Source organism: Notamacropus eugenii, chromosome 2 (genome assembly GCF_028372415.1).
Source record: "Notamacropus eugenii isolate mMacEug1 chromosome 2, mMacEug1.pri_v2, whole genome shotgun sequence".
NCBI classification, from domain to species: Eukaryota; Metazoa; Chordata; class Mammalia; order Diprotodontia; family Macropodidae; genus Notamacropus; species Notamacropus eugenii.
Genome location: NC_092873.1, coordinates 444,470,397 through 444,483,512, shown reverse-complemented (window position 1 = coordinate 444,483,512; position 13,116 = coordinate 444,470,397). Strand labels below are relative to the sequence as shown.

Below are 13,116 nucleotides of genomic sequence, written 5' to 3'. Positions count from 1 at the left end.
CAAGAAATTTTTAAAAGGTTGAATTAATTTATTTTTTTCATTTGTGTTGACAAGGAATTGGAAGCTGATGGGATGCCTATCAGGTGGGGAATGGTTAAACAAAATATGGCATGTGAATATGATGTAATATTATTGTGCTATGAAGGTGTCATTTGAGTGAAGGTTTGGAGCAAGGGAGGGTTCTAAAAGGTGGAATTAAGATTGGAATGAAATATAGTCACAAGAAATGGTATACATATATTCTAATATACATATATGAATATATACATGCATACATATTATATATCCTTCCATTACCCCTTTAATCTCCTCAAGCTGTCAGTCTACATATTTCCTCTATTTTATTCCTACAATTCCTAGAAAGTCTATTCTTAATTCCCTTTACTTCTTTATTTTCCACTTGCTCCTTAAGCCTTGCAATCTGGCTTCAAACCCCATCTTTGTACTAAAATTACTCTTTCAGTGTTTGATAGTCATCTCCATCCTCAAGCTGTCAATCTACATATTTCCCCTTCAATGATAAATCCACGGGCTTGTTCCAGGTTCTCATCCCCCTTGATTTTTACTTACCATTTAATACTGCTGGTCAACCCCTTCTCCCCTCACTTGGATGATGTTCTCTCTTTTTCATGGTAGTTCTCCCATCCCTTCCACCCATATCCAGGCTCTTTTCCTCAGGATCTCAGTGTCACCTTTCCCCTGGATATCTTTTCCTTGCTGAGCACTAGCACATTACACAGCATAATCCAAAAGGGAACTCATCACCTTCCCAAAAAACTTTTTCATTCCTCCTCAACTTCCCTATTTTTGTGGGTGGCACTATCATTACCTTGGTTATCTGTTTTTGGAAGCTCAGAGACATCTCTGATTCATTCATCCTTCACATCCAGTCAGTTGCTAAGTTTTGTCTACTAAACCTCCACAATATTTCTTTCCTCTTTTCTTATCTCTCCATTCAAACTGTCACCCTAGTTGTGTCTCTCATTACTTCTCCCTTACATAATTCTAATACCCTCTAACTGAACTCCCTTATCTAGTCTCTCTCCTTTTAATCTACCCTTTGTACAACTACGAAAATACTTATCCCAGTACTTGAGATTGACTATGTCACTTCCCTGCTCAAAACCTTTCATTGGCTTTTGGTTACCTCTTAGATAACTATAATTTTCAAGTCAGTTTAATTCAAAATCATCTTTTAAATGCCTACTATGTTCTAGACACTGTGCTAAGCTCTGGGGCCACAAATAAAAAAAGAAAGTCAGTTCCTGCTGCCCTCAAGGACAATCTAATGGGACATGACAGTATATAAAAGGAAGTTCAAAAGTGGTGGGGGCTGGGGGGATGTTCAGTTGTGTTTCAAAATGAGACAGAAAAGCTGATGGAAAATGAAGAACCACCTGGAAGGTTTGGTGGCTCCATATCACCTTCAGGATCAAATACCAACTCCACTGTTTAGCATTCAGAGGTCTTCATAACCCAGCCCCCTCCTCTCCATCTTCTTATACTTTACTGCCCCTTCTTCAATCCAGGAATCTTGGTCTCATTGATGTTCCCCAAACAAGATACTCCACTTCTTAACTCCACCTCTTTCTCTGGCTGTCCTCCATGCTTAGAATGCTCTCCCTTCTCATCTCTACTTGTTGACTTCCAAGGCATCTGTTAAATACCATTGAAGACCTTGTCTCTTACCAGGTCTTTTTCTCAATCCCTCTAAATTCTCACCCTGTTTATTTTTAATTATTTTGTATTTATTTTACATACAACTTGTTTGTACATATTTGTTTGCTTGTTGTCACTCCCATTAAACTATGACCCTCTCTTATTGTATCCCCAGCTCTTAGCACAGTGCCTCAAACACAGTAGGTGCTTAATAAATATTTGTGGACTGAATACTGCAGTCCACTGTTTAATGTAATGTGAACATGTTCAGTCCCTTCACATTTCTTGTTGGTGCAAATCCTCTCAGGGAGGGCTTGGAGGATCAAGGGGTAGTATTGTTGAAAGGGAGTTTGTTTTCTGACAACAAGAGGGAGGGGACAGTTCCTGCCCATCATCTACAGGAAAAGGAGACAGATCCTCAGAGGCCTTACATATGGCAAGGATGCTGTCTCACCTCTCTGTCACCATAGAGATCTCTAGTAGAGGGAGGTCCTGGTTGGTAGGCCAGGGAACACTAAGTGGTTTGTGGTACAGGATAAAGCTTCCTGACCAGTAAGGAGAACTGAAGACTATGTAAGAAGTTTCATCATCTTCGCTATGACTCTGATGTTCAGAAGCCCACTATGAAAAAATCAACTTTCTAGTTTAGCCCTGTGACTTGGTCCTTTCTACGAATCTCCAAGATTTGGTTACTCCCTCAGAGGAAGAAAATTTGTGTTAGTCTTACTGCAGACAGTTAACAAAAGGAAAAGGCCTGAATTTGTGACATTTTAGTGTGCTTGCATACAGTTTCCTGCAGCTGAAATGTCAGTGTCTCGTTTTGGAAATCATCTAATTCATTTTTTTCCAAGGAAACATAATATTATGAGGCAGGTGGGAATAGCAAGTAGGAAAAATATGTATTTTGAAATATGACTAGCAGCTTTCCAGTAAAAGAAAAAAACAACCTAAATTTTTATGATATAAGTAAAAAGAAAAAAAAGTCAGAAACAGAATAGGTAATCGACTATGTTGGATTTACTTTGAACTTTAATGTGATATTTCTTTTTCTGATAGAACATGGGTATCCTCTAGTGGAATGTTCAAGTTTTACCCAAATCTGAAATAGTGAAGCAATTTCTTGGTAATACACATGCCAGAACATGGAGTCCACATCACCTCACAAGTACTTTGGCATGATCCATTTTCAAAAATAGTAGAAAGTACACGATGATTGTGTGTCACAAGGTATCCAAGAAATGTCTTCACTATGGCAAGATATAAATTTTCTTTGGAAAGCTCACTGTCACTGTTGGAAACCTTCTGTTGATTCCTGGTAACTTTCCAACATTGGCTTTAATTGAAAATTCTAAATTTTTCTTTTGAGAGTTCAAAACAAAAGTGTACCTTCTCACGTTCCCATCAAAATACATCAATTTGGCGTATTTGTTCTTTTCCTGTTTAGGGCTTTCCATTTCCAGGGTGTTTTAATGAAGACTCCTCTCCATTCTTCTCTTGGAATCCCTATCTCCTTCCAAAGCTCATAGTCAAGTGTCACTGCCTACACATGGTCTTTCCTGAACCTAGAGTAGCCAGTGCCACTCCACTACCTTTACTTAAGATGACTTTGTATTTATCTTACATTTACTTATTTGTCTAAAACATGAGCTCCCTGAGGGGAAGGGAGCTGTATTCTGTTCCTGTATTTGTATCTTCAGAATCTAGTATAATATTTGGCTTATAGGGATTTAACTAGTGCTTGCTAAATTGAATTAAATTCATGAACAATAAATTCAGCATTTAAGGAAATGAGAGATAGCATGGCACAGTTAGCTGGCAGTAAAGTAAGGAGCTTTTTGCTCAAGATGTCTCAGATACGTATAGGAGATTGTGACCCTGAGCAAGTCACTTAACCTCCTAGTGTTTCAGACAACTTATCTAAGGCTCTAAGCTACAGAGGACTTAATTATCTAAATTAGTGGATGGAGTTTCCAAATCAGGACTCTCTACCCTGAAGAAATCACAAAAAAACATAATTGAAAAATTATTACCAGAAATACTTGTATGACAACAGTAATTGTCAAAAATTTCAGTCCCCTTTTCTTTTTTTTCAATGTGCATTCTTCAAGATATTTCTTGAATTTATCTCGTCCTCTCTACATCCAACTCTACTGTCCTAATATTGGAAAGGAAGCAAGTTGTAACAGGAAGAGTGATGGATTTGGAAAGAATAAAGGAAAAGAAAAAGAAAGGAAGAAGGAAGGAAGAAAGGAAGGAAGGAAGGAAGGAAGGAAGGAAGGAAGGAAGGAAGGAAGGAAGGAAGGAAGGAAGGAAGGAAGGAAGGAAGGAAGAATGGTCAGTGCAGAGGAGTGAGCCTGGATTGACTTTGATGTTTCTAATTATTGAGTGATCATTCTAGAGATAGTAGTGTTTTAACTGTGAGATGCTACCTAATCTAGGGAGATTAGATAATAAACTCTCTATGGTCAGTCATTCAGAAAAGCGACCTGTGTGAGTATGCTCTGTATCTTTAAGAGAACTCTAACCTGAAGACAATTGGAATAAATTTTGTTTTAGGTCCTTCAGCTTTACTGAGTCTTTCATCCTTGTAATTTAAGCTTTTGAAATTATGAAAACATTTCCCCTGGTGGGAAACAGTTATGGCCTGAGAGGCTTCACCTGTCACCCTGCAGACCCCGTCTCCTGCAGGGGCGGCCATCGGCGCGTCCTGGTTCTGGCCCCATCGGTGTGGCTGTTGTGCCGGCAGAGCCTCTCAAGGAGGTGGGCGGCGGCCTTGCCCCCTGCCAACATGATCCACTTCATATTATTGTTTAGTAGATAAGGGAAATTAAGACTGCTGAAATGGTATACCACACTCCCTGATAAAGAGAGAAAAAAGATCATCCGAGAAATTGTGCACATGATTCTGTCTTGTCATCAAAGGACAAGCAGTTTTCTTGACTAGAAGGATCTAAAATTTGTTTGTAAAAGATATGCTAGCTTATATTTTTAGTGTGCAGTAGAAAATCAGGACAATGAACTGTTGGTGTTAGAGATTGTACATCGTTAAGAGGAATAACTAGACAAGTATTTTGGAAACGTCTGTAAACTGGATATTATATTTAATTTTGCAAAGGCCTATTTCATCCTGATGAGTTTATAATTGGTGGAGAAATTCCGGAAATTTCAAAGAAAACTGCTGCCAAGTTTATAGAAGATTCTGATATGTTACAGGAGACAATGGAAGAATACATGAGCAAACCTGCCTCTTAACTGAAAAATCTACTTGACAACCCAATGATGCTGCATGTTGTACCTGCAAAACTTCAGCTGAATATCTTTCTTTCCTGATGTGCTGAGCCTTATGCCAAAAGTAACTTAAACGGATTGCATGTGAAACTTCTGGGGTACTTTGGGACACTGTGTTCAACTAGCAAGACTTAATACTGTAGCATATTTGTATCAGGTGCATGTCTATATTTTTCTCTATACATGGATTGTCTCGACTGTAACTTAAAACAACCATCATTCAGTGGTTTGCATATTTTGTTTATATAATGAATTTACCAGCAAAGTAATAATCTTAAAATATTTTTGAGAAATGATCTATGCTACAGTTTTGCTGGTATTCTCAAAGAACAAGTTGATAACTATTTTGTAAAAGTTATTATCAATGTACTACTTATCTTGAACTAAAATAACACTTTTTTCTAGCTGCATAAAAAAAAAAAATCCCCCCTAATTAAAAAGACAAATTCAGACTATGTAGCTTTACCCTGAACATGTTTGACCTAGATGCTTTTATATTACTAAAGGTCTTTGTCATCCAATTGCCCTGGGTGAAGCATCCTGAAAGAAAGGCCTTATCAACTTTAAGAGAGTTACATTTGTGCCAGTTGTTTGGTTTTGAGTATCTTTTTGGAAATGGCAATGTAACTGAATCAGCAGTACTCTGTCTTGTAGTCAAGTCAAGTTTGCCATAGCAGCATGAAATCTGGATCCAACGATGGCAGTCCAGTTGTGCTCAGGCCTATGGCACTACTCCATCCCAGTGTAGAGTAGAAGAGCTTAAGCCTTATAATAGCAGTTGTCTTACCCCAGTATTGAGGACAGTATTTAACACTGGTGTTTTGACAAAGGACAGGCCCACTGTTGTCTATCATTTGCTGAAATGTAAAGCAGTTCAGCCCCTCCACTTTACTGCCAGTATAACACCCACTGAGCATTGTACAACATCTTCCATTCTCCCCAAGAAGGACTTGGAGGACCAAGGGGTGACATTATAGGAATAGGCTTATTTTCTGGTGATAAAAGGCAGGTAAGCATGTCTAACTAGCCAAAAGAAGGAGTACAGTGACTCAGAATCCTCTTAAGGGACAAAGATTTTGAATTCCCCTTCCCTCTCATTGCCATGGAGCTCCCTGGCAAGGTAAGGTCCTGGCAGGTGGGTCAGGAAACATTAAGTAGATAACGGGGAGAGGACTATTCTTCCTGTGTAGTAATAAGGCTTGATATCTATGCAGGAAGTATCATCATTTCTGCTGTAGACCTGGAAGTATCATTATTTTTGCCATAGCCTTAAGGTTCCTAATGCTACTCCAGATTGTGTTCACTTTTTTTTTTTTTTTACAATGAGAGAACAATTCTGAATTGCAAAGATTTGGCATTTGCTACCACACAGACCTGGTTATTTAGACCTGGGAATCAGCCAGAGACTCCCAGATTCGGTCAATTCTTCAGAGATCTGTTACATTCAAAGCCAGTAAGTCCTTCTTTGATGCTTGCTTGATTCAAGGGACTAACTCAAACCATTGATGTCAGTTTCTAAAAATCTGAGTACAAAGCAGCCACAGAGATTTCCAGAGATGCTCTAATACTTGGTTGTTAGATTTTGATGAGCAACATTAGGCAAGGGAGATTTAATCAGTTGAATCAAGTTGAGGTATCTTCAGTGACCATCCTTGTTGATTATCCTTCTCCTGCAATGGCTAAGAAATTTTCTTTTTGTTAACTGTTGAATGATATAAGAATGTCTTATTTTATTCTAGTATTCAACTTAAGCTACGAAGACACTGGCCATATTCTGTTCTAGGACAGCCTTCTCTTCCAGTTTGATTTTTTTAAATTTTTGATTAAAGGGGCCATCCCTCAAGTAACTACTTAAAGAAGCCTATTCATTGAATGGGTGTATCTCACTTAAAGTGAGAATGTGATAATACCTTAGCATAAAAGGGCCAGGGTCTCACATTTCATCCTGGGACATCTCCAGTCTTATTGATAAATATCAGGCCACTGGACCCAGCTGGATCAGGAGAAGAAATTGAGGTTGATGACCTTGCACAGACCTCCCTCACTCAAATCAAAGTCAACTGCAAATCATGTCATCATTTTGATGTCATGGTCCTCTTTGAGAATGAAGGACAAACACAGAAGGATAACCTCTAACCTTTCTATTACATATAATATTTGCTTTTTTATTTAGAATAATATTATTGACGGTATTAAAAAAAGATCAGTTTTTTCCTATGATTTCAAAGGTCTTAATGGAAAGGATTGTCAGATTTTTCCAAAGCATTTATTTTTTTCATAGTGCATTTTTTTATTATTTTATTTTTTATTTTTCCCCAGTTACATGTAAAAAGCAGCTTACAACATTTGTTTTGAAAACTTTGAGTTCAGGGTGCTCTCCTTCCTTCTCTCCCCACCCCAGTTAGAGGGGGCAGGTGGTCCAATGTGGGTTATATACATGTATATGTTTGACTTGTGTAGTCACAAGAGGCATATCCATGATAGTCATATTGCAAAAGAAAGCGTAGACCAAAAAAAAAAAAAACCTCAAGAAAAATAGAGAAAGTAAAAAAAATGTGGGTGCACATATCATCTTTTTTCCCCTCTTTTCCTTTAAGAGAGTCCTGTTGCTGACAATGAGAGAATGTTTGATGTTCTCCACCGGCTTAGAGCCCAGAAACGTGAAGGTCGTTTCTTTCTTCACCATAAACATCCCCCTAGCAGGGATATGGGTAAGTGATTTCTTATAAATTGTAGCTTGAAAAAATCTACATCTGATAAGTGGGGGAGGAATTAAGAACTAGCTGCCGTTTGATTTTTGGTCTTCTGGAGTTAATGTTAAGGTGAGTGTCTAAGACTTTGGAGTAGTCTTACTTGGAACATATTCTTTCATCTCCTAAAATATTGGAAGATTTCATTATGGACATTTAAAGATAGCAAAGCATCTACTGATATAATTTTTCATCTTTATTTTTATACTATTAATGAAGCCTATTATATATTTTTTACATTAAATCAAGCTTGCATGCTTGGCATAATACCAACTAGTTATTAGTGTATTTTCATTCCAAGATGTTGTAGTACTAGCTAATATTTAATATTTTTCCATCAATGTTGTGTAGCTAAAATGATATGTAATTTGTCTTCTCCTCTCTCTCTCTCTCTCTCTCTCTCTCTCTCTCTCTCTCTCTCTCTCTCTCTCTCTCTCTCTCTCTCTCTCTATCTTTCTCTGTCTCTCTGTCTCTCTCTCTCTGCTCTAGGCATTAAGACCATATTTGTATTGCAGACAGAGAGTAAAAGGATGCCTTTTTTTGTTATTATTGCAAACAGTTTATGTAGTATTGGAATTAATTGTTCTTTAAATATTTAATATAACTCGTTTGCAAATATATCTGGTCCTATACATTTTTCTTTTGGAGTTCATTTACCATTTGTTCAATTTTTTTTTTAATTCTGATGTTGGGTTAATTAATGTATTTATTTTGTTTTGTTAATCTGAGCAATTCATATTTTTGTAAATATCTATTTCCTTTAAATTTTCAGTTTTGTTAACATATTATTGGGCAAAAGGGTTTCTGATGATTTCATTTATTTCTTCTTCAGTTTTGTAAATATTCTCTTTTCATCATTGATAGGAATAATCTGATTTTCCTCCCCTTTTAAAAGTCAGATTAGTTGTTTGTTTTTATGAATTTTCTTAAATATCTTGTTTATCATCTCAACAGTCTTTTGCTTTCAGCATTGTAGGTCTAATTAAATTTTCACAATTTCATTTTATTATCTTCTTGAGGATTTTTTATTCCTTTGTTGTTCTATTTTTTAATTGTAAACACAATTCAGTGATCTCTCTCTCTCTCTGCTCTCTCTCTCTTTTTTGTTATTGATATCATTTAGAGATATAAAATTTCTTCCTAAGAATTTTGCTGGGTAGGTGATTCTTGCTTATAATCCTAGCTCCTTCACACACACACACCCTCAATATCATATTTCAAACCCTCTGATCCTTTAAGGGAGAAACTGCTAAATCTTGTGTTATCTTGATTGAGGTGCTACCATATTTGAATTGTTTCTTTTTGGTTGCTTGCAATATTTTCTCCCTGACCTGGGAACTCTGAAATTTGGCTACAGTGTTCCTGGGAGTTTTCCTTTTGGGATTTCTTTCAGGAGGTGATCAGTGGATACTTTCCATTTCTGTTTTATTCTCTGGTTCTAGAATATCAGGGCAATTTTCTTTGATAATTTCTTGAAGGATGACAAGAGTCCACTAATTCTTAAATTATGTCTCTTGGATCTATTTTCCAGGTCAGTTATTTTTACAGTGAGATATTTCACATTTTCTCTATTTTTCATTCATTTGATTTTGTTCAATTATTTCTTCATGTCTCAGAAAGCTTCTACTTCATGAGCTTCCACTTGTCCAATTCTAGTTTTTAAGTTATTAATTTCCTCAGTGAGCACACATATTTACATTTCCATTTGGCCAATTCTACTTTTTGTTATTTTCTCCTTTGAATTTTGGTACCTTTTTTTTCATTTGGAAAATTCTGCTTTTTAAGGAGTTCTTCTATTCATTGGATTTTTATGCCTCATTTACCACTTGGCCTGTGCTATTTTTTAAGATATTATTTTCTTTAGTATTTTTTTGTGCCTCATTTACCAAACTGTTCACTTTTTCCAATATTTTTCTTGCATTCAGCTCATTTATCTTTCTAATTTTTACTCTACCTTTCTTAGTGAATCTTAAAAATCCTCTTCTTCCATGACTTAAGCATAATTCATATTTTTCCTTGAGGCATTGAATATAGCACTTTTGACTTTGCTGTCTTCTTTTGACTTTGTGTTTTGATCTTCTTTTGTTGCCATAGTAACTTTTTAAAATTAGGGTCTTTTTCTGCTGTTTGCTCACTTTTTTTCCAGCACATTTCTTGACTTATAACTTTACGTTAAAGTAGGGCTTTACTTCCAGAGTAGAGAGGGCACTGTGCCTAGCTTCAAGGTTTTTATGAAGCTGTTTTCAGAGATAATTCTGGAGACCCGTAAGTTTTTAGTTCTAAGGTGATATTATCTAAGAAGATGTTTGTTTACTAGTCTCCTGACCTGTGCTCTGGTCTGTGAGTTACCACAATCACTCTTTTCTGTCTTGGAACTGTGATGAGGGGCTCCAGCTCCCTTGTGGAGCTCTGGTGTACTAGTGCTCCTCTTTGCCCTGGGAAAAAAGACCTAGAACTGGATTCAGATCCAAGTATGAGCAATGCAAAAGAATCATGATCCCAGTGCCAGCAAATGGACCCCTATGATCTTCTTCTGAACAGTTGTGTGACCTGTTTACCCTCTGTGGGGTGAGAGCTCTGGAAGCAGCCACTGCCACTGCTAATTCATTTACCCATAAAGTCTATTGCTAATTTGCTGGAGCATAGCCTAGACTGGAATGACTTCCATTGTCACCCCAGTGCAACAGATCTTTCTTGCCAACCTTCTACACTATCTTGGGGTGGAAATTTTTTCATCCCCTTCTTTTATGGATTCTGCTGCTTCAGAATTTGTTTTGAGGCATATTTGAAGTTATTTTAAAAGTGTTTTGGTGAGAGTCCACTGTCTTTTTGCTACCATCTTGATTCCATCCCCTTTACACGGTTTTTACATTTTTTTCTTTGCCCAACTCACTGTTTTCAATTATGCTTTGCATTATTTTTTAATTTCTCTGGGGATCCATTATTGAATATGTTTTACTGTATTGCATTAAGATCTTGGCAATTGGTCCAATAACTTCCTGGCAATTCGAGGAAGAAATGGGAATAGTATCAGATTCTATATTCTTGAATTCAAAGATCACTGCACATGGTGACTGCAGCCATGAAATTAAAAGATACTTGCTCCTTGGAAGGAAAGAGATGGCAAATCTGGAGAGCATAATAAAAGAAAACAGAGATATCATCTTGCAGACAAAGATCCATATAGTCAAGGCTATATTTTTTTCCAGGAGCAACATATGGCTGTGAGAGCAGAATTGTAAGGATAGCTGAGCACCACAGAATTGATGCTTTTGAATTGTGATGCTGGAAAAGACATTTAAGAGTTCATTGGACAGCAAAAAGATCAAATCAGTTAAGCTTAAAGAAATTAATTTGGGGTATTCTTTAGAAGGCCCAATACTGAAGCTGAAGCTTGAATACTTTGACCATATGATGAAAAGACTGAAAAAGACCTTGATGTTGAGAAATATTGAAGACAAAAGGAGAAGGGGACAGCAGAGTATGAGATGGATAGATAGTGTCATAGAAGCAACAAATAAATGAGCTTGGACAGACCTCAAACAATAGTGAAGGAGAAAAGTGCCTCACATGGTACATGAGGTCCATGGGGTCCATGGGGTCACAAAGAATCAGAGAAAATTGAATGATTGAACAAACAAAATTACGGTCAGCAAATATTTTATTTAACATTACTGTATATCAAAAATATTTGTGTTCTAGTTTGTAAGGTGGTCTCAGACATTTACTAGTTATATGACCCTAAGCAATTCTCTTAGCCCTATTTGCCACAGTATTCTCATCTATCAAATGAACTGGAAAAGGAAATGGAAAACTGTTCTAGTACCTTTGCCAAGAAAACTCCAAGAGGGATTGCAATATGGCAGACAAGAATGAAAATGACTGAATATGGCAATTTGCTTTCAAATATTCAGTTTTTATTTTTAATAAGTGCCATGTACAGCTGGGAAGTATACACATGATTTTTTTCCCATCCAGTTGCTACCAATGATCTACCATAACTAATTTTTCTAAAGTTCTATATAGTATTGGAGATGCAGCACTCTCTCAGAGGAAGTAGTTTCCTACGTACTAAATCTTTGCTGATCATACCCTTTATATGTGTGCCATCTACCATGACAGGATATATCTCTCCCTCCATGAGAGTGCTCTATAGTAGAACTACATAGTCCTTTCTTTAGTATTCTTTCTCCCCCTTCTGTACTGTTTCAGTTCTTGCCTTTGGTTCTTCATCTATTCTCCTGCAAACATTTTTCTGAGAGACTATGGAAGTTATCTTCCCTTCATTGTTTACCCATGGACATTATTCCTATACATCACATATTCCTTTCTGTCCTCCATCAGTCCTTAATCCTTTATACACTATTACATTCTGCAATTTAATCCTCAAGGTTGAAAACATCAATTCAACTGTATGTGGGGTTGTGGAGTTTAGTCTATTGTGTTTCAGTTTTTCTCCTCCAATATCTCTTCTCCTATTCTTTAAATTTCACATTAATTTTTACTCTTTTGTGTTCTTTTAGATAGAAATATCTTAATAGTCCCTATTTTGTTTTTCTTTGCTTTTTAATCCCATTGCTGTTCTCATTTATTTTCTCAAATCGCTAATCCACTGAATTGAAAACATCTGACAGGTTACCACACCAGTTTGTGTGTTGGTTCTTTTGGTCTGATTTTCTATAGCATTTTTGAGAACATTTATGCATCCAAGCTCTCACAAACCATAGAAATGCTGTGGAATGGTCAAGAATATTCTTGATTTCCAATTTACAGATAGTCAATTTAGTTTCCTTCTTTATTTGTATGTTTATGTGTTTTAATACCTAATAGATTTTGACTGGAAAATCATTCCTCTGATATGTGCCATCATTTATCATGTAGTCTAGTCTGAAAATTCTTGAGATTTAAGGCATCAGGTTCATACAAAAACAGTTTCTTGATCACTTTACAAGCATTTACTCTTTATCATATGATATCTGTCATGTGCTAGTTGATACAAAATCAAAAGTGATAAAATATCTTCCTTCAAGGAGATTATAACCTATTAAGGGAGATATACATATAAATGTAAATACAAAATATCAATCCCTTCAACAAAAAAAGGATGAAAGGTAATTTTATATGGGCAAAGAGCTAGCAGATGGAATGATCAGAAAAGGTTTAATGAAAGTGGCACTTAAACTGAATGTTAAAGAAAACATGGAGTCCTTGGAGGCAGAGGTCAGGAGGGAAAGTCAAGCCATAAAGGACCATAATTGCAAAGGGATGGCCATAAAATGGAATGCTATGTGTAGGGAGCCATAAAAAGACTAGTTTTCCTGGACCACAAAGTGCATGAAAGAGAGCAATAATGTACACGTTGGAAAAGTAAGTTAGGTTCCTACTGCAAAGAGCTTTGAAGGCCAAAAAGAGGAGTTTA

General features: G+C 36.6%; 1 protein-coding gene and 1 pseudogene across 2 annotated transcripts in view; both read left to right on the top strand.

Moving 5' to 3' along the window:
• LOC140529559 (complement factor H-like) overlaps positions 1-13,116 on the top strand; it is a 72,308-nt gene that overhangs the window by 12,170 nt on the left and 47,022 nt on the right. For both annotated transcript variants that reach the window (XM_072648319.1, XM_072648318.1), the window contains exon 2: positions 7,545-7,658. In XM_072648319.1, coding sequence (XP_072504420.1) covers positions 7,545-7,658 — 114 coding nt within the window. The remainder of the gene's footprint in view (positions 1-7,544; positions 7,659-13,116) is intronic.
• LOC140529563 (AP-1 complex subunit sigma-3 pseudogene) lies at positions 4,173-5,000 on the top strand (annotated as a pseudogene).